Raw genomic sequence first — 21,044 nt, forward strand, 5'->3', positions numbered from 1 at the left:
TTTTTTTTTTTTTTTTTTTTTTTTTTTTTTTAATTTTACGACAAAATATCTCTTTTTACATTTTTTTTAATGCTGTTTATTTTTATTCAATAAAACATTATATTAATTCGAAATTCTAATATTAAATATTTATATTCGATGATTAATCATACAAACATTAATCATATGACCGTTGACACGAAAATAACTCAAATATTAATGTTTTGGTATTTGAGTTATAGTTCAAGAAAATATTTATTTTCGTATCCCTAATTTTATCAAGTTCTATCAATTTTTACCGTAAACTTTCTAACCCACTCACCCGAGAATTTTCCACTAATTCCTTAGATAAATGATGCAATTCACCCACTTCCTTCAACAAAAAAATAATAAATAAAAAATCCATAAACTTACTGCGTTCCATAATTTCAAGTTTGATTAATGCACGACTTAACCACATCCAGACGTCGGTGGCTTATCAGAAAGGGGCATTGCAATACTTGATATAAAAAATGATATGATTTAATGAGTTCAATGCAACCGGAGTTTATGCTCAAAGTGAACCATATCATATTATTGTGGAAAGTCGTAATTCTTAATATGACCCACCTAAAAAACGTTAAAAAAAAAAAAAATTGTTTTTCTAAGCAATTTTGAAGAGAGAGAAATGGAGCGGTTAAGCAAGCATGGAAGTGGGAGATATCTCAAGCTACATGATATGCTTCATTATGCAATAAACTAATAAGATGATACAGCTCATGACAGTTTGTTTACCCATTTAATTATGCTTACAGTTCTAAATGATCTATGAGATGATCTAAAGTGATGTTATAATCTACTACTAATCATAACAGACCATCAGTGAATGATTTGGATCTAAAAGTTTGTACCTTGGAGTTAATCGATACGATTAGTTCTTCCAGCTGAGATGATTCGAGCTCCAGTTCGGTTACTCGAGCTCGTGTTTTTGCTACTTTTGTTTTTGCATCAGAAACCTCTTGCTCTTTCAATGCCAAATCTTTCATTTGGAATTCTAGTTCTTTCTTTGTTGATTCCAAATTCCGCTCGCAGTCTGCCTTTGCGGCTTCGGTTGCCCGATGCTGACTTCTCAGCTCGACAGCTTGGTAGATCTCATCAAGGCAACTCTTTAACCATCCTATGTTGATTTGTGACGACTCGACGTCCTTGACAATGGCTAAGAGTTCTTTTACTTTGGATTTGGTGAGTTGATGAAACTCTGTGGATTGTAATTCTTGAATCACATAGCACACGCATTGTAGATAGTACGAGCGCATGGAAACCGATTCCAATTTACAGGTAGTTGCGATATCGCCGTAGTTTTCGAAGATCGACGTCAAAATGGAGGAGAAGCTGGCTTTTACATTGTATTTTCCCACTGGAACACACATCTCGGAATCTACAGATTCGATCTCTCCCTCGTCGTCGCTGTCTACTAGTGTTTTCTCGAAGCCAGACAAGCTAAAGCTAGATTCACTAGATGGCTTTTGAGAAGCTTCTTTAGCATTCTTACCATTTGGTGTAAGTACCTTCTTATATAATGTTTCATGTTCTCCGTCCCCGTCCTCGTCTCCGTTCCTGTTATTTGTCATCCGAATCCATCTCTGCTTTGGAGCATCCTCTGGATAGTCAGGCTGTCAAGAAAGAGGATTGAGGGTTCAACATTTTGATGCAACAGTTAACAATTAGGATGAAGGTAAAAAAAGCACCATTATGAGACTTTCATATGAAGGAATTCGAGGCGGCTGCTCAGCGCTAAGACTACGATCTTCGGAATAAAATCTTTTGGTAGGGGAGATATGACCACCATTTCTTGATTCTACATTTGTCTTAGGAGTGATACGTGAATTGAGTGAGCAAGCTTCAGTAGAAACCGAGCTTGAGTAGCGTCCACCGTCAACTTCATTCGGAGGCTTTGGTCGGGACCCCTTCTTCCTTCCGAAAGATTTGGAAATATCAAGCCAAGATCCTGCTAGCATAACAAGATAAAAAAACGATGAGCCAGAAGAATAATCTTCAAGAGCATCGACAGACGTTCGAGAAGAAACGAAGTCTCGTGCAATATTTCATTCCATATCTAACTAAATGATCAATCAAGTGAATATCCAAATCTATCAAATTTTCATCAAGTCAGAGTATCAGCTTGCTGCCTAAAATTCAACACATGATTGGCATTGTATAGTTAATATGATGCAATGAAGCATCTTTTAGTGACAAATTCAATTGCCCCGACTAGAGGACTCAGTTCAATTATACATTAGCCTAAATCCACCGTTAGCAGATATTGTCCGCTTTGGCCTGTTACGTATCGCCGTTAGCCTCACGATTTTAAAACGCATCTACTAGGGAGAAGTTTTCACACCCTTATAAGGAATGCTTCGTTCTGGGAGAGGTTTTCACACCCTTATAAGAAATGTTTTGTTCCCCTCTCCAAACGACGTGGGATCTCACAATCCACCCCCCCTTCGGAGCCAACTTCCTCGCTGACACACCGCTCGGTGTCTAGTTTTGATACCATTTGTAACAGCCTAAGTCCACCGCTATTAGATATTGTCCGCTTTAGCCTTTACATATCATCGTCAGTCTCATGGTTTTAAAAGGCGTCTAGTAGGGAGAGGTTTTCACACCCTTATAAGAAATGTTTCTATGAGCTGTATTTTCATAGAAACAGGAACAATCCATCGGAAAGAAATCGATATATATCGAATGGTCTTGACATCCATCATAGCCATCATGTTCTTTTGAGATTAGCTATTAAACCACTCAACAAATAGCAGCATGGTTCACAAGAAAACACACAAGAGCTAATGAAGGAACAAACAAAAAGTAGTGTAAGCAAAGAGATTACCTTTACCTTTAGACTTTTTATCCTTTTCTGCCTTGCTTTCAGCTGTTTTCTTTATGCAATATTCAGTGCATTCATGGAAGGGATTGGAAGCATAAATACAATCTGGGCGAACTTTTCTCCTTTCAGCCATCTCTTTCATGAAATTTCACTACCTGTAAGTTTCACAGCATCAGAATTTCACCATTTTTGTCTTAAATCAGAGCTTTGTCACAAGGCTTTCTCAATTCAAACCGAAAATTTCCAGAAGCATCAAAAGAATAAGCCAAACTTCTAATCATCTAATACAAGAGATAGCAAAAGGAATCAAGTTCTCCAATGCTTTCAGTCTCTGATGAACAAACTTAAAAGAAAATGAACACAAGAAACCAGTTCAGAACAAAGCAAGACAGAATCCAACTAAAATCAGCGAAGTTGCTTATTAAACCAATGAATTCAGAGGAAACAAACTCAAACCCAAAAAAATCAAGCTCCAAATAAGGAGTCCCAGAAACCAAGAAATCGAGATTGAAAGCGAAATTTGCACGGAAAACACAGAGATTTAAGAACAAAGAACAATGGACGAATCATGCAATCGAGCCTCACTTGGATGGTATTGATTTGTTCTCTGGGTTTTGAAAAATAGAAGCGATTATTGATTTGCAAAGGTAAAGTTTAAAAGTGGCCACTAAATTTCTAACGCTGCCATTAATGGGTGTTCTGGGATGATGTTGAAACATCGACCAATTAGGTGAAACACGAAAAGAAAAATGAAAAAGTAGTCAATTTCTTTTGGCATTTTCCAATCCCAAAATTCCTGCAAACTGGGACACTTCACAAATGAAATCAAAATAATTCCTCATTAGTCACCAAAAAGTAGAAAGACGTGGAAATTTAATGGCTGAAAACCTGTTTTATAGCTCCAAGTGTGGACTTATTCAACAGTTTTGAAATAATGGTTTGTCACGAGATTCTATTTGTGGACATTATTTTTTAAGGATTGAAAAGAATTATTTTAAACCAAATCCATTTGTACTTTATGTTTTTGTTTATTTTAATCTGTATATTTTCAAAATATCTATTTTTAGTACATTTAGCTTAGATCATTTTTCGTTTATATGTCTCATATCCTTAATCACAATTTAGAAATATAACTTTATATTAAAGAGTTTATATTATAAAGATATATATAATTTGTAATAAGAATTTTTTTCCTAGAGACCAAAAAAAATAAAAATTTAAAATTATAGGAACCAAAAACAAACCTAAAAAAAAAAATATAGTATTAAAACTATGAAAATAAAATAAAAAGAAAATTTATAAGTCAAGCTCAAACAATCAGGCCACAAGGCTTGACCCATGTGGGCTTGGGCTTTATGGAAACAATTTCCATTTTTTTTTTCAGAATTTAAATTAATTTATTTACTTTTTAATCAATACTACTTGATTTTAATGTTGTATATATACAAAAACTTTGAAAATAGAGAGAAAAATATAGTATTTAAAAAAAAATTGTCATTTTTTAAAATTTCGGGTAAATATTCAAATATACTGTTTAAGAAAATGTAAAAAAAAAATCGTAAAAAAACAAGTAAAACTTTAGAGACAGAAAACAAAGACAGAGAAAAACCCTAATTCAAACAAAATATGCATACTTTTGCCAATGTGTGTGCCTACTTTGATATATAAAGCATGAAGATGTAAGCATTTTTGTGAGTACTTAAAATTGTTTACAAACAATACAAGCACATCCTTAACAATGATGACATGTTGGCAGTCAGGATTGGGACAAGCTATAGAGTAGTTGAGAGTCATGAAAGAAGATGCAAAGACTGAAAAGAATGCATAAAACTTAGCAAGGCAGTTAGGGCATCTTAGCTCATGCAATCTGTTACTCCCATCATTTCCAACTCATATATAGTTTTTCTTTCATCCCTCTCCCCTTAGTCCATCTCATAAGAATGAGCGGTAAAAAAATAAGTTAAATTACAAGTTTAGTCTCTAAATTTTTTTAACACCAACTACCTTGCAAGACTAAATACTTCTGGAGTGAGTACCCACAAAGGAAGGGTGAAACGAACCCCATCGGGGAGTGAAATAGAACATGAAACCGTAAGCTTTCAAGTAGTGGGAGGAGATCAGGACTCTGACCACATGCCTATCGAAGCTTCCAAGTAATAGGCAGTGGCTTGGTTAAGGGAACCCACTGAAGCCATAGCGAAAGCAAGTCTTCATAGGCAATTGTCATTGCTTATGGACCCTAACATGGGTGATCTATCCATGACTAGGATGAAGTTTAGGTGAAACTAAGTGGAAGTCGGAATCAAACACAAAATTGAAAGTTCAAGAATTTAGCAAAAAAGAATAAAAAAGAAAAAGAAATCCTAAAATCTCTCTCTCATGCATGGCCTGCAGTTCACCTACCGAAATTTGAACCAACAACCAATTGTATAAAAAGAAACAATTGTAGAATAAAAAAGTACTACTTCAGCTGATAGTTTGTCTTCTCTCTCTGTTACCAAAAGGATGCCAATAAAAGGTGGAAATTTGGTTGGCCCTTGATCTGATGATGGCTTATCAATGTACAAACTGAGGTGAGGCTTTGTCTGATAAGCTTTGGGTATATGAAGCCATTGCCCTGGTCTAGTGGTTAGCTATTGGTGTCAATTGAACTGTTTATGAAATCTTTATCTTTGTTTACTCTGTCTTTCATCATCCTTCACTTTCCTGTACATAATTCCTTTTTTTTAGTATGATTCTCTGACCAAATCTATCTATCATTGAGAGAAATTTTGGCACGTTCCAATGCTATTTCTAACTATCTTCTGTCTTCTATCAATGAATGCAGGTGATATTAATCATAGTATTGTCATCATGCAAACCCTGATGGAGAGGCTAAGACCCCTTGTAGGTAGTAAAAGCTGGGACTATTGTGTTCTCTGGAAATTGAGCCAAGACCAGAGGTATAGTTACACAAACACATACTCTCTCTCCCCCAGCTTACTTCCTTTTTTGTCTCTCCATCACTCGGGAGATTCTAATTCTGTTTCAGTCTTTCAGGATCCAACCCATTTCTCTTTCACTTAATCACTTTAAAGCTTTCTTTTCTGTTTCAGATGTATTGAATGGGTGGACTGCTGTTGTGCTGGGACTGAGAACAATCAAAATGGTGGAGAAGAACACGTCTTTCCATGTAGGGACACCTTAAGTCCACACCCACGAGCCAGTTCTTGCGATCTTCTTGCTCAGCTGCCATGTTCAGTGCCGCTGAATTCTGGGTATTTCATTTATATTTATCATTCCACATACCCTACTTCCCTTCCTCATCTATCTCTCAACTTTTCCCTGTTGAACAGGGTTTATATACAGACATTGTTATCAAATGAACCTAGATGGCTACTCTTCTCCAATGGCACGGATTCAACCGCACTGGAAGTGAGCTGCATTTGAAGGGGAAACAGTATCACACTACTATATCTTCCAGCAAACAGCTTACACCTTTTTCGTTCTCTTTGCAGGAAACAATGGGGACCAGGGTATTAATTCCATTTCCATTTGGATTAGTGGAGCTGTTTGTTGCTAAACATGTATAGACTCTTCTAGTAATCTCATTCTTCTTTTGAAGGGTTCTATACATCTTTCAACTAAAAATATAACCAAACTGGTTTTTTAAGGACAAATTTAGACAGATTCTCTCTGTTCTTACAGGCGTCTGAAGATCAGCATGTCATAGATTTTGTTACAACCCAATGCAGCATTTCGATTGAGCAGGGAGCCATTATTAATTCAAGCAATATGGATACAAGTTTCTCTGTTGATGTAAATGCAACCAACGAAATCCAATCAAAGCCATTTGTAGCAGATCAGAATGTTGTAATAGAGGATCCTGAAAATCAATTTGAGGCACCAGGTTCAACCGCACCAACATTAGAAAATGCCAACGTGGGTTATGAAATCTCATTAGACAGAATCCGCCTCTGTAGTTCTCCTATGAACTTCTTGCAACAGTTCAATTATAGCTCAGAAAACAGAAACAAGAACGAAATCTTCCATGAATGTTCACAGGATGCATTCCATACTGATAAGCAGGGAAACCCTTACAAGTTTTCAGCAGAAAATGAGTTCCAAGAGGTGGATATAATGCAAGGGTCCTTAATGAACAACACATCAAACATTCATATGCAGTTCAAGGAGAACACTGAATGTAAGGAGCAGCAAGGGGAAGAAAAGGACTTAGTCAAAAATGAAAATGGAAGGTCTGATTCAGTCTCTGATTGCAGCGATCAGATCGACGATGAAGATGATGCGGTTGCGAAGTACCGCCGGAGGACTGGGCAGGGTCCTCAATCAAAGAACCTTGTTGCTGAGAGGAAGAGAAGAAAGAAACTTAATGAGCGGCTGTATAACCTGCGAGCATTGGTTCCCAAAATTTCTAAGGTGATCACCACTAAACCCTTGTTTGGATCACTGGAAATCATCAAGGAAAATGAAATAAAATAGCTACCTTCGCACTTAAATCAGTTAACTCCTTTTCCTCACATAATTCGTTATAATTAAACACTTACTTCATCTTCTAATGAATAGCTTTTGTGGATTTCTCAGATGGACAAAGCCTCAATACTTGGTGATGCAATTGATTTTGTGAAGGAGTTGCAAAAGCAAGTCAAGGAACTCCAAGATGAACTGGAAGAACATTCAGATGATGAAAATGGTAAGATTGTAGGTACAGGAAACGATGGAAACAAAACTAGTGTCCAGCTACCTGAGTTTTTGAGCCAAAATGATAAAGCTCAAAACAGTTACCATATAGGAGTTCTAGGAAGTGGAAGCCTTTTGAAGCAAAATCATCAGGACACTGAAGGTACTAACAATGACAAGACACAACAGATGGAGGTATAGATAAGAAGTTAATTTTAGGACAAAGAAACTGTGCGTGTCAGTACATGTATGTCTCCTTTTATAATACACTACAGATGCTAAAACAGAAGTAAAATGAAATCATTTCAGCCGCAAGTGGAAGTGGCTCAGATTGACGGGAACGAGTTCTTCGTGAAGGTTTTTTGTGAGAACAAGCGAGGTGGGTTTATGAGGCTAATGGAGGCCTTAAACGCTCTTGGCTTGGAAGTCACAAATGCAAATGTGACCAGCTATAGAGGCCTCGTATCTAATGTTTTCAAAGTTGGGGTAAGCAAACTTTTCATCTCCCAAATATTTGCAAGCTTTCCACAAATCCAAACAAGAAAATGATTCAGAAACTAGATCACTCCAAGTTTACCAAATATACTATCAAGTGTTGGTACAATTATTCGATGATGACTTTCTTGCCTAACATTTTGGTGGCAGAAAAAGGACAGTGAATTGGTTCAAGCGGATGATGTAAGGGACTCCCTATTGGAGATAACAAAGTACCCATGCAGAGGGTGGTCTGAAATGGTTAAGCAACCAGAGTGCAGTGTAAGCCGCATGGACTACCAGACCCACCCCCATACCCACCAGCACCAGCACCAGCACCAGATCCAGATCCAGCATCCATTTCTAGACAAAGCTATCAATTCACGCCTCCACCTCCTTGATGATTAATTAACAAATCTTCTTCCCAGCCAAGGCACTAATTTCAGACTATATCTATTTGTTTTCATTTCTAGTTTATAGTACACACACCACAATAAAAAAAAAAAAAAAAAAAAAAAAAAAAAAAAAAAAAAAAAAAAAAAAAAAAAAAAAAAAAAAAAAAAAANTTGGTTCAAGCGGATGATGTAAGGGACTCCCTATTGGAGATAACAAAGTACCCATGCAGAGGGTGGTCTGAAATGGTTAAGCAACCAGAGTGCAGTGTAAGCCGCATGGACTACCAGACCCACCCCCATACCCACCAGCACCAGCACCAGCACCAGATCCAGATCCAGCATCCATTTCTAGACAAAGCTATCAATTCACGCCTCCACCTCCTTGATGATTAATTAACAAATCTTCTTCCCAGCCAAGGCACTAATTTCAGACTATATCTATTTGTTTTCATTTCTAGTTTATAGTACACACACCACAATAAAAAAAAAAAAAAAAAAAAAAAAACGATAAACACGCAAATTCCACAATCATGTTGTTTCGAATAATCAAAATCAATTACCTCCGAGTTAGCTCTGCTCTGTATGAACTGAGATTATTGCAGTACATGAAAACCGCAACAAATTTACAAGTAGGAGCAGAAGGCGAGACTAAAATTCCTTTAACTGTCTACACAGATCACAATAGCACAAATCCACAGAAAGAAGTAAGAACATCATCATCGCAAGTAGGTTAAATTTAGGAGAAAACTAAAGGATTCAGGGAATTATTCCAATTAATATAAAGCCTCGATCCGAGCAGGATAAACCAATTCTATTGAATATTGCAGAAATGAAAATCAAATAAGGTACAAATCAAGAATGTTCACAATCAGAAGATGAATCACTTACAACTACGCAAGAAATAACGATCCGAAGGATTATGAGAAGCCTTGTGAGCTGCTAACTTTTCCATCCCAAAGGCGCGCTTCTGGTCTTAAAGGAAGAAAATGAAGATCAACGAAGTAACGGCACGAATTTGTATAAAAATGTTAGCAATTTAGTTCGGATTAATATTTTTTTAGAAATTTTTTTAATATCATTAATTAATATATATATTCGAAAACTTTTTTAAAATTTTAAAAAATAATATATATATTTATGTATTTACGGTAGAATTTTTCCATAAATATTTCATGGATATTTTTTAAATTAAATATATATTTTAATTTTTTTTAAAAATTGAGGATATTATTAAATTTTTTAAAGTTTAAGGATATTTTTGAAACAAAAAATTAACAATTATCATTCAAATCTAATAATAGGATCGACTATGATGACTTGACTTCCTCTCTGTCTTTCTCGAACGTTGAGAATTAATAATATTCTCTCTCATTTTCAAAGACGAATGAAGGAGCAATAACGTCCACGATAATTTGCAATTTATAAAACTCAATCTATTTAATTTGACACTTATGTACTATCTAAAATTTAATAGTCTTGTCTCGTCTATAAAATAAATGCTAAATTACTAATTTGTCCTTAAACTTACGAGGTTAGATTTGTCTACCTAAATTCTAGTACTTCAAATTTTGTGTCAAATACCTCGAATCTTAAAAAACTATTTTGGTATATTCAACTTTTAATTTGTGTTCAATAAATCCCTAAACTTTTTTAATTTCGTGTCGGTCCTTCATTTATTTGATATTAGAAAAATCACTCCGTTATTAGATATAAAATTTAAATTTAAATTTAAAGTTTAGGATTCCATTTATATCTAATTAATTAGTTTATTTTTAAAAATATTTGAATAAGTTGGAAAGAAAATATTAAAAATTTATTAAATAAAATTATTAATATAAGGGTAAGATGGTCATTTTTTAAATGGAGAATTTTCTTTTGTACCCCTTTTAAAAGATCCGACCTTCGTCGTGGTATCGCAACAGGAATTTCGCATTGCCCAAGTTTTGGCCCAATCCAGGAGAAGAAAACCGACCGGTCACCGCCGAAAATGATCGTCTGCGTTGCCGTCGTCGGCCACCAGGTGCGACCTCCATGATTACTGTATTTTATGGAACTGAAAGGAATTTTATATATGTTTATATAAATAGATTTGTGATCCTTTTCCAATTCGGCCGAGCTAACAGAACAACCCCCTTTACATTCAAAGCTTCACGGAGGCCGATGATGCTCTCAAGCTTCATCACATCGTTCACTGTTCGCTGGATGTCGTCGATGAGCGAGGTATGTTTATCTTGCTTACCTTTGTGTTTTGTTTCTTGGAGTTTGATATTTCATGAAGTTGAAGGACGATTGGATCTAGGAATTGCGCCTCGTGTTGTAGTCAACTACTAGGATTTATGATTTGGACTTGTTTTTGTGATGATTTTCAATTCTTTCTTCTGATATGTTCGTGGTTTTGCTGCCAGTGAACAATCCGAGAAAATCTGGACCGACCTTGAATGAGACCTTTCTCGGTCTTCTTTATCCGACTGAAAATTACAAAGTGTGAGTGTGATTGTTTCTGTGATATTACAAATTAGTGAGAGTTATTTCATTTTCATGTAGGTATGATCAGAACTAGTCTTCTTTCTACTTCAATTGGAGTGGACCTTTAATGATCTGTACGATTGAAATCATTTCCAGGTATGGCTACTTGACTAATACCAAAGTGAAGTTCATTATGGTGACCACAGATCTAGATGTCAGAGATGCCGATGTGAGAAATGTGAGTACCATTGTGAGTTTGCAATTGTCTACAGCAGTATAGATCTTTAATTTTCACTTGCGAACTCTCACTGTTAGGTTAATCTGAGTTTTGAAGTTGAAATTTTTCTGAGCGTTTTCTGTTTATGAAGATTTTAGTGTTGCAAACACTTAATGAGGGCCTCCTTTATTCACTTATCTTTTGAAATTTTTCTTTCAATGATATAGAGCAACCTTTCTCATGGTAGCTGATTTAGAAGTGATGTGAACATGATATATTCATGTTGAGGAGTCCTATAAAAATGTTTTTACTTCCTTCATGGCCAGCTAAAACCCGAAGAAACAAGAACTTGTATTGATCACAAAAGGACAGCCACAAATTTTAGCCCCAAAAAATCCTCTATAACTAACAGTATCTTGGAAGATCCGTTGGTTCCTTTCCTTCCTTGTGAGCCGACCCAAAGAAGTTCTTTCGATGTAGGACACCACAAATTTTAGCTTCTTATGCTCGAAAAACACATGCCCTTAATCTCCAGATACTCCTCATAGTAATAGAAGATATGAAGATAAGAGTTTCTGTCAAGATGCTAACGGTGCACACCCTAATTCACCATGTTCAGTGTCTTCAAATTCTATCTCTTAATGATAAAAGTGACCACAGGATCGCTATTTTAGTAAGGTACTTATATGTACATGACATTCTAGAGAGGCATACTATTTTAAATATTCATTCTCTCCTCACAAGTCACAGCTGAAACCAGAATTGATGTCCATTAAAATCTTAAATAAGCTTCCTTAAAATATTTATGTTAAAACACTTCTGGGTACAAAATATAGCAGCATGGTATCAGATTAATGTGCAATCCTTGATTCTTTCTTTTCGTATAAGAAACCATTATTACCAATATGAACATAACTCAGCTAGTTAAAACTAAGACATATATCCCTAACAAAAAAAAAAAAAAAAAAAATGAGGTTCGAAAATCTACCTACATATTATTGAACTCCAAAATATAAAATGCACCATTGTCTCTTATCATATGCACTATCAGTTGATAGTTCAAGTTGCTTGATTGTATTATTGAAAACTCTTGCTTTCGTAGGGAGATTAGATAGTTACGAAGTCTAGTGTAGCATTTGGATGGAGTTTAAGAAATTTGAGCTTTTGTATACCTTGTTTTGGTCTGTGGGTTGATATAAGCTTACGTAGTCCATGAAGTTTGGTTAACTTTGTAGTTCGAGATAGGTAAACTCACATAATAATTAGGCTCAACATTTTTATTCCAGGTCAATACAAATTCCAGAAATTGCTATACCACTTTGTTGTCGCAATTGATTGACCTTCTTTTTGTGAGATCCCACGTCGGTTGGAGAAGAGAACGAAACATTCTTTATAAGGGTGTGGAAGTCTCTCCTTAGCAGACACGTTTTAAAACCGTGAGATTGACGGTGATACATAACGGGCCAAAGCGAACAGTATCTGCTAGCGGTAGGCTTGGGCTGTTATAAATGGTATTAAAACCAGACACTGGGCAGTGTGCCAGCGAGGATGCTGGGCCTCAAGGGGGTAGATTTTGAGATCCCACATTGATTGGAGAGGAGAACAAAACATAATGTATATAAGGGTATGGAAACCTCTCCCTAGTAGATGCATTTTCAAATCGTGAGGCTGACGGCGATACGTAACAGACCAAAGCAGACAATATATACTAGCGGTGGGCTTGAGATGTTACACTTTCACTCATAGGGTCTATTGTAAACCATTTCTTTTTGAAAAAGAATTCTAGATTTAGTAAATTGTGGATTCTGCCTTGCTTATTTACACATTATGTTACTTACATGAAGCTTCTTAATATGACATCTGACTCGTTCTTCAAATTTGTGTCCAGTTCTTCCGGAGATTCCATGCTGCATACGTGGATGCAGTTTCAAACCCATTCCATGTACCAGGTAAGAAAATTACTTCCAAAACTTTTGCTGAAAGTGTGAGTACCATAGTCAAGTCGTTTGGGTTCAGTTCAGCTATTTGAGTGACCAACCAGGAAACCACTGTCTGTAGCCATCGAGCCATAGTTCATTACTCATCTTTCTGGTTTTTATTGATTTTATTTGAAAATATTTGTCCCGAATTGTATTAAGAAAGATGGAACAAACAGGTGTGGTATTTTTCTAGCTTTTTCTCAAACAATTCAACCTTTTTTTTTCATTGATATTCACTGTTTCCATTTTATGCTCGTTTCCCATGACTGTTCCAATGACCGAATTCTGTTTTGAGATGCAATTTTCTCCATATAAAATGCCAGATTGAAAGGTGAGAATGAAGGGGTCATTGGCTTATGTTTTTAATAAATTTGTATATTTGTATATATCAAAGTTTAGAGTTGGTTGGTCTTGATTTGTATAATTTGTGTTTAGAGGTGCAGTTTTCTTCATATACGTTAGTTTATCTATTCGTTCGTGTTTTAAACGATTTCTCATTTAAGATGGTAGATATTTGGTCTATATACTTTTAAGAAAATCTTGTAAATGCCATTTTGTGACACTCATTACATACTTTTGTTTATTTGAAATTAGTATGTCATATAGTTCTTAATAATAAAAGCTTTCAATTTTGTGCCACGAAATGCTTGTGTATGTTTGAAATTAATTTGCTACATAATCCTTAACAACAAAATTAGAAACTTTTTTTAGTAAAAAAAAAACTAAATAGCACACAGAACTTTTAAAATGTAGCCAACCTTGAAGTAAAAGTTATATTCCTAAATCAGGTTCGAATCAAGCATGGGATTCCCTTCTAAGAACCGTTTACAAGAATCTTGTCTCATATGGTTCAAACAAAAACACTCAAATATTTCTCATAATAAATACTGTGTAATGAAATGTTTCAATCTTCTTAATGCTAAGACGATCTTTTATATTTATTTATGTTTGAATTTATGTAACTAGTTCATGAGTCTAGAAAACCCATGATTTCAAATACAAGCACAAGTTTGATTTTGTGCTTATCAAATGTTGATGGTTAGATCTTCGACCCTATAATTCTTAAAAGTCGACACCACTGGTGACCATCCACATTGCACAAATGCAAACCAAAGGCTCCCATAAGTATCAACTACAAAGTCTTCAACAAGATGAAATTCAACAGCTAACGTTGCTCTTTAGAAGAGTAGCACTAAGTAAGACATCTCAAAATACGTTCTGTGAATGAAACTGCAGACATATTACAAGCACAACTGATTCATGACAAAGTGGAAGGGTAAGATAAGTTTGAGCCAATGCATCGAAAGCTCTCTGGCCAGCATACCTGGATGAAACTGTGTATCTGATTAGGGCATCGACGGCAAGAAATGTATCGAGTCTCACATCGGATCAGTTAAAAAGTCGTCATCGTCTCCTTCAGCTATATTCTTAGCAAGTTCTTTCTCCTGCTGCCGTCTTTCTCTCCTTTTCTCAGCACTTTCCTTTTCTTTCTGGGAGTTTGATGGAAACCTGAGAGCACGAACTGCATCATTATGCATATTCAGGCAGAATGCAATCCTAGAGTTCAAGGCAATTTGAGGTTCATTGGTAGAGTAGATGTCTCCAGTCTCCTTGGATACCATCCATCCATTTGCATGATCAACTGTGGCGTCGATTGCTCCATCTCGAATGGCCTTGGTGACGATATTCTCAGCATCAGCAATAGGATTTTCAGAGTTCAGTCTCAACTTTTTAGCAACATCAGCCAGAGAAATGCGCGAATATGATAAGCTAATGTTGTGAATCCCAGTTCTAATTACATTATGTCGCAGCCTCACGATCAAGTTGTTGGTCCGATCTGAGCTGAAAGTACAAGAGAACTTCTCGGCAACCGTTTTGAAACGCTCCAAGTCACCAATTCTCACAGCCTGAAAAAATGAGCATCGTTAATAAAAAAAAGAACAGAAGAGACTGGAATCCAGTAGCCCTTATCTCAACTTATTCACAAGGGAGTTCACTATAATAGGTTAAGAAGGGTTTCCTACATCACATTGTTATCAGGAAATGAAGCAATCTTAAAACTTAATGGAAGAAATAACAGGAAAGTGTAAAATTTGACCTACAAAACCTACATTTGTTAGTTCAAAGTATGGCCTCAGAGCTATCTCCATGCCTTTCTGCGTGAAAACAGTCCTCTCAGGGATTTCTCCCAACAACAAACGAACAATGATAGCCCATTTGTTGCATTGCACTCGGAAACCGCGAGCTGCAGTAGGAGCTTTCCGAGCAGCCTGTAGTAGAGATTCCTTTGCATCTGTATATTCCAATTGAATGGTCCTGATCTTGCCAAGGTAAAACAGGTACCTACAGAACTGTATGAGAAATCAATCATTATGTGATATGTAGCTAAAAATTCTTAGCAAAACATCATTACAAATACAAAGTATAATGCCCGGATTCTTTTAATGTTTGGACATTCTGAACAAATGCAATTGTTCTTGAACTTGAAAAGCTTTGTCAAATTAGCAATTTCAAACCTCCTCGTAACAGCCTAAGTCCGCCACTAGCAGATTTTTTCTGTTTTAGCCTGTTACGTATTGCCATCAGCCTCACGGTTTAAAATGCGTTAACTAGGAAGAAGTTTCCAGACCCTTATAGGAATTTTTCGTTCCCCTCTCCAACCAATGTGTGATCTCACAATCCACCCTCCTTGAGGGCCAACGTCCTCGTTGGAACACTGTTTAGTGTCTGTCTCTGATACTATTTGTAACAGCCCAAACCCATCGATATTGTCCGTTTTGGCTTGTTACGTATCGCCGACAATCTCACAGTTTTTAAAATACGTCTACTAAGGAGAGGTTTCCACACCCTTATAAGAATGTTTCGTTTCCTCTCCAACCAATGTGCGATCTCACACTCATCGTCTAAACTATTCAAGGGATAGCCAGGTATTCAGGTAATATCTGTTACAAGCATTTCTGCTAGGAAGAATGCTACATCTCAGGGAAGTTCTTTAGGTCCACAGGTACTACAAATAAAAACAAATGAAAAAAACTAAAGCGCTTAAACTTGCCTGCTGATTTGAGTGAGCTTCAAATCGAGGTGCCTTGGACCTTAACTTCTCTGCTTGATCATAAAGATTGTAGTGCAGGTAATTGAAAAGCAGTAGGTTAAGAAGGGTTTCCTACACGACATTGTTATCAATATATAAGGCACCATAATATGGTCAATGTGATGTACACTAACAGGAAGCGAAGAAAACTACCTGACCCAATTCGTCGCGGCGTAAGGTCGCGGTGCGATGCAGGGCTAGGAGGTTACTGTCAATCAAAGTTGTCCATGTTACCAAATTAATATCAATACATAACAAAGAAAATCATTTGATTTCACATTGATCCTCACTTCTCCTACCAGAATCATTCAAAATTAACTAACATATCTCTAATAAAATCTTAAATTATAAACCTACCCTCTTATTTCAGCAAGGTTACCAGTGAGTTGGTAGCTAAGTGAGTAATAGGAATAGAGTCTAGACGCTAGCACATCAACCGTTCTCCTATTCAGGTTCTTCAGTCGGGCAATGCTTGCTGAAGCACAAGCCACAGCCTGAAAATTTCCAGCAAGCTTTTAGGAGTCATGATCACAGTTTAAGAAAAATGGAAAAAACCTATATAGTTTTGATTAAACATCACCTCATCATATTTCTTCTGATCAATCAGAAATATTAGCACAATCAAATAGCAGAATATCTCAATCTCAGCAGGTAAGGGGAGTTTTGCAGCTGCCGGCGATGCCGAGTCAATTTCCATTTCGCAGTCATCCTCCTATGCAATTGTTGAAAATTTTTTAACACTCAGAACACTAGCACCATGAAACAAAAACTAATTTGATCGTAGTCATACCATCTCAAAGACAGAGAGATCTAGTTATGTGGCATTTTACGCAAGTTTAGCATAGGGAATTGCATAATGCTTTAAATTTTGAATTACCTTCGGAATAAATGACGATAACTTCGTGTGTACGTCGGATCCCGGCGGGAGAGCAAAATTCAGGAATGAAAAAATGACAGATGCCTTCAATCTCCGCCTTAACGCCATAGTCAGACGAATAGCTCGAAAAACTCGCCGGACTTCCCGGGCATAAGCGCCGGCTTCAATGAGCGACACAATCTCTTTCAAATCTGATTGAAAGGAATCGTTAACAAATGTCAAAACCAAGTCTTTTGGAATTCAACAAACCATAACAAAACGCAGATAACATTTCTTACGCTGTAAAGTTGAAGGAGAAGTTGAAGGAGAAGTTGAAGAAGAAACAGAAGCAGGAAGCTCCTTCATCTCAGCGTCTTGCATCATCTTCGCAAATGCTGCATGAAATCCAAGAACTACACAACTGAGCCGACAAAAATTGTAATGGAGAAACAAAAGGAAGAAACTAGATCATCAACAGTGCAAAGAAATCCAGATATTTTGCTGTATGAAGCGATGGGAAATGGAAGAAGGAGGTTGCTAAAGCGATCGGAGATGGAACAAGGAGGTTACCTCCTAAGCAAGACAAGCCACTGAAAGTGAGAAGAAAAGTAATATTATGGTTTTTTTTATATAATTTATTTATAATATTTAAAAGTTGCTAAAAGTACGGCTCAATAATAAAAATATTTATAAATTTATAAATTTAAATATTTAATACACAAAAATAATAATAATTTTTTTATTATCATAAAAACAGTTATTACTTCGATTAAAAAATCTTCTTTAATAGTATTTCAAAAATACCAATAAACTATAAAAAAATTCATTAATACATTTTTTAATTTTTTTTTAATTTTTTTAAAAAAATTTAGAATAAATCACTGTCAGTATTTAAATAATGTCCAGTAGCATTAAAAAAAAATTAAAGATAATAATTTTTTTTTAAAATCTTATAAATTATCTCTAATTAATAATTTTTTTTTAAAATCTTATAAATTATCTCTAATCTTTTAAATGTTATTTTTTTTTTAAGTTGAAGCAGTATATATATTTTTTATTTTTTATAATAAGTTTAAAGGTGTTTTTGAAATTATTTTAAAAAAATTTGGAGTATTAATAAAACTGTTAGAGAAATATTTTGAAACATTTTTAAAAATTAAAGGTTATTTTTTAAATTCTTTAAAAAAAAAATTCAAATGTATTTTTGATTAATATTTTATGTTCAAAATTAAATTAATAATAAGAGTTTTTTTTTATTTTTAATTTATACATATTTTTAGATAAGATGGGAAGAGATGTATTTTTATTAATTTAGTCTTTTAAGAAGAAAAATAATAATATCAATTTTTCCTATAAATTTTTAATTTAATTAAATTAAAGTTAGATATGTAATACAAATTTTATCTTATATTTAATTCATCTACAAATTTGAAGAAAAAGTAGCTTAAAAATAGTTTAAATTTAGATAATTACAACAAATAGAAATTGTCGGTTAAAATTTATTTAAAATTAATATTAAAAAAAGGCAAAATGAGGGGTGAAATGTTAGGCCGTGGATAACTCTAAAAACGACGTGGCTTTGTGACTTAAACTTGAACTGACGGTGTCGTTTTAGCCCGTCTTCCACAGGCCCAACTATACTGCGTGCATTTTCATTGTTCATTCTAAAGGCGCGCTCATTGTAGTTGCAGTCTACGAGAAGCCTGAAATTTTCGAGGTACGCATTTCTTCATGAATCTTCATCCTTATTCGAATTCAGAGTTCAGATTACATTACATGTATGATTCATTGCTTATTTAAATCCCCTTTAGTCGAGGTCCTGTTGCTTTGCCGCCAATGGTTGCTGACCTTGTTGAAGCTCCTGTAGTTTCGTCTTTCAAAATTTCAATTGTTGTGTTTTTCGTGCAATATGCAAGAAATGTTCGATCACGAGAGGATAGTAAGATTGAAAATTCCGGGGCAGAGAATTAGTTTGGATTGTTATTGAAGTTTCTTCCGATACCCCACAATGCACTGGTTGTGTTTGTTAAAATGTCTAGCTGAACTAGTACTCGCTAATCTTCCGTTCTTTCATTTGGGTTGTTTCTACTATAGCGTTTTTGTTCTGCTGTCTTTAATTTTTTTGTTCTTTGGTTGCCGTTCTTGATGCCTTTGGAGCTTAGCTTATTCAATGAAACAATTAAGCTGTTTTATTGAGTTTTGAGCTACTGGGAAGTCTTGTAATTACTCGTATGTATGTATGTATGTATGTTTGTTTCACATTGATTTTGTTAATGGATCAGTAGTAAGCATTTTCTCTTGTTGCAGTGGGCGTTATTGAACTCTTGCTCTAGGATGGTGATCGCTTCTGCACTTGGGGCTAATCATATTGGTTGGTCCTTTTTTCTCTCGGAATATATCTTTATTACTGTGAAAACATTGAGTTTGCTTAATCTTTCTCCCATTTTCTTTTTCTTAAATCTATAGGAATGACTTCTCTTCCTCATTCGAATCGACCATTTCGAGTTCATTACAACACAGCCAGATTCAACAAGGCCAACCTCTTTCAGGGACTGCCCACAAGGGTACGTTCTATTATTTGAGACTTTTGAATTTGATTTCTCTTACAATCTGCTCATTTCAATTCTGCGTTTGTTACTTTAGATTTCCGGAAGGGGTGGACATCTCTATGCTGATCGAATGGGCTTTAACCATGCTGCATCTGGAAGAGATAATCCGCAACTGAGGTTTAATGATGAATTGCCTCCTGAACCCTTCTTCTTGGGTATAATTAAAGAAACCGTTTGGTAATCTTTCACAACTCTTTCTCCCGTCCTTGTGAATTTTGGATCATTATGTCCAGGATTGTTTTGTTTTGAACCACAGGGGATTGAGATCATTATTCATATTTCTGGCCGAGCAGCCCAGTCAACTGAAGTACATTGAGTGGCCTAGCTTCCAAAGCACGGTATGGAGGCGAGATTAGTATGTTAAATAGTGCATTATAGGATATTCTTATATGATGAAATACTTAAGTTATGATGGAAATTCACTGAATACTCTTTCTGAACTTTGGTGTTTATTCTTAATTCATCCAATTTAGTGCGTAAAATTTGCACTTTTTCTCTCTTGTTGGTGCAGCTAAAGACTGCTACATTCGCTCTTGTTCTCGTTGCACTGTTGATTGTAGCACTCTCATCAGTGGATTCGGTGCTCAGCTTCATTTTAACTTTCATTCTCAGAAGGACCTCATAATGAATTCTGGTACTTTTCACTTCTTGTTAAAAATACTCTCAGAAGTTAAACTTTTCTTGGTGTATATTAATGTTGTTGGAGATGTTTACACTAGCGTGTCTATGAAATAATGCCGTAAGGAAAGTATAGAGAATATTGTCTTCCATGATTCTCGCATTTGAATACAATTACGACCGTCCCCATACATAAAATTAGGATTGTCCAAAGTGATTGCCATACACTTCCGTGTAATAAAAGACATAATTTGTCATCCCCTTCCTTTTTTCCCCTGTTGAGTTTCTTGAAGGCTCCTAAACTAGAAGGGTGTTTTATTGAAACTAGGTCATCTCGTCCTTTTCGTTCATCAGTGCTACAGTTTTCTTTCCAAGGAGTATGGGCCACAGGGAACACGTAGCTTAGGGATGTCGAATTCACACTATCTGAACTCCTAAAACGTCTTCAACTCCAATCGAGCTCACCAATAGACACCCTGCATCTCTTCCCCATGATCTCCAACCTTCAGAAAAACACACTTCTAAATACCCATCACATACCCCATTCTGAGTATGAGTATGCCTTCTTTACTCCGTTGTAAATGAGACAGGACCCAACTAAATTGTATTTACATGGCACTTTGTAACGTCCTAAGTCCACCACTATTTGATATTGTCCGATTTGAGTTTTCCCTTTCGGACTTTCCTTCAAGGTTTTTAAAATGCGTCTATTAGGGAGAGGTTTTCACACCCTTATGCTTTGTTCTCCTTCCCAACCGATATGGGATCTCACAATCCATCGTCCTTCAGGGTTCAGCATCCTGGCTGGTACACCACCTCG

The 21,044-nt window shown here is 35.7% G+C and overlaps 5 protein-coding genes across 12 annotated transcripts; 3 read left to right on the forward strand and 2 right to left on the reverse strand.

Annotated features, from left to right (window-relative positions):
* Nucleotides 1-679: 679 nt before the first annotated feature.
* LOC111486301 lies at nucleotides 680-9,349 on the reverse strand. 4 transcript variants are annotated; one of them, XM_023133375.1, is made up of 5 exons: nucleotides 9,277-9,349; nucleotides 8,949-9,055; nucleotides 2,846-2,997; nucleotides 1,707-1,966; nucleotides 680-1,631 (listed from the first exon to the last, which is right to left on the reverse strand). In XM_023133375.1, the coding sequence occupies exons 3-5, from the start codon at nucleotides 2,982-2,984 to the stop codon at nucleotides 825-827; spliced, it is 1,206 nt and encodes a 401-aa protein (XP_022989143.1). In that variant the 5' UTR covers nucleotides 2,985-2,997; nucleotides 8,949-9,055; nucleotides 9,277-9,349; the 3' UTR covers nucleotides 680-824. The 4 variants fall into 4 exon arrangements, with proteins under 4 accessions (XP_022989143.1, XP_022989142.1, XP_022989144.1 ...); XM_023133374.1 differs by lacking the exons at nucleotides 8,949-9,055; nucleotides 9,277-9,349 and adding an exon at nucleotides 3,428-3,576; XM_023133376.1 differs by lacking the exons at nucleotides 8,949-9,055; nucleotides 9,277-9,349 and having other exon boundaries at nucleotides 2,852-3,588.
* On the forward strand, nucleotides 4,618-8,502 carry LOC111486300 (transcription factor ABORTED MICROSPORES-like). 5 transcript variants are annotated; one of them, XM_023133368.1, is made up of 8 exons: nucleotides 4,618-5,571; nucleotides 5,670-5,784; nucleotides 5,938-6,256; nucleotides 6,340-6,408; nucleotides 6,530-7,258; nucleotides 7,424-7,714; nucleotides 7,829-8,005; nucleotides 8,165-8,502. In XM_023133368.1, exons 2-8 carry the CDS (start codon nucleotides 5,696-5,698, stop codon nucleotides 8,399-8,401), a joined length of 1,911 nt encoding a protein of 636 aa, XP_022989136.1. In that variant the 5' UTR covers nucleotides 4,618-5,571; nucleotides 5,670-5,695; the 3' UTR covers nucleotides 8,402-8,502. The 5 variants fall into 5 exon arrangements, with proteins under 5 accessions (XP_022989136.1, XP_022989137.1, XP_022989138.1 ...); XM_023133369.1 differs by having other exon boundaries at nucleotides 4,618-5,441; XM_023133370.1 differs by having other exon boundaries at nucleotides 4,618-5,415.
* Nucleotides 9,350-10,272: 923 nt separating the features above from the next.
* On the forward strand, nucleotides 10,273-13,305 carry LOC111486394 (trafficking protein particle complex subunit 2-like protein). Its single transcript, XM_023133505.1, has 5 exons — nucleotides 10,273-10,408; nucleotides 10,512-10,608; nucleotides 10,794-10,872; nucleotides 11,011-11,092; nucleotides 12,960-13,305. Exons 1-5 carry the CDS (start codon nucleotides 10,376-10,378, stop codon nucleotides 13,098-13,100), a joined length of 432 nt encoding a protein of 143 aa, XP_022989273.1. The 5' UTR covers nucleotides 10,273-10,375; the 3' UTR covers nucleotides 13,101-13,305.
* A 745-nt stretch (nucleotides 13,306-14,050) lies between these two features.
* On the reverse strand, nucleotides 14,051-17,591 carry LOC111486382 (probable 26S proteasome non-ATPase regulatory subunit 3). The gene is made up of 9 exons (XM_023133485.1): nucleotides 17,568-17,591; nucleotides 17,297-17,392; nucleotides 17,019-17,209; nucleotides 16,722-16,853; nucleotides 16,499-16,635; nucleotides 16,295-16,349; nucleotides 16,103-16,213; nucleotides 15,162-15,401; nucleotides 14,051-14,957 (listed from the first exon to the last, which is right to left on the reverse strand). Exons 2-9 carry the CDS (start codon nucleotides 17,379-17,381, stop codon nucleotides 14,430-14,432), a joined length of 1,479 nt encoding a protein of 492 aa, XP_022989253.1. The 5' UTR covers nucleotides 17,382-17,392; nucleotides 17,568-17,591; the 3' UTR covers nucleotides 14,051-14,429.
* A 1,028-nt stretch (nucleotides 17,592-18,619) lies between these two features.
* Nucleotides 18,620-20,372, forward strand: LOC111486331. Its single transcript, XM_023133409.1, has 6 exons — nucleotides 18,620-18,714; nucleotides 19,305-19,368; nucleotides 19,464-19,561; nucleotides 19,641-19,783; nucleotides 19,863-19,944; nucleotides 20,118-20,372. The coding sequence occupies exons 2-6, from the start codon at nucleotides 19,332-19,334 to the stop codon at nucleotides 20,229-20,231; spliced, it is 474 nt and encodes a 157-aa protein (XP_022989177.1). The 5' UTR covers nucleotides 18,620-18,714; nucleotides 19,305-19,331; the 3' UTR covers nucleotides 20,232-20,372.
* The last annotated feature ends 672 nt before the right edge of the window (nucleotides 20,373-21,044 follow it).

The sequence above is a fragment of the Cucurbita maxima genome, unplaced genomic scaffold (genome assembly GCF_002738345.1).
Source record: "Cucurbita maxima cultivar Rimu unplaced genomic scaffold, Cmax_1.0 Cma_Scf00011, whole genome shotgun sequence".
In the NCBI taxonomy this organism is placed as follows: Eukaryota; Viridiplantae; Streptophyta; class Magnoliopsida; order Cucurbitales; family Cucurbitaceae; genus Cucurbita; species Cucurbita maxima.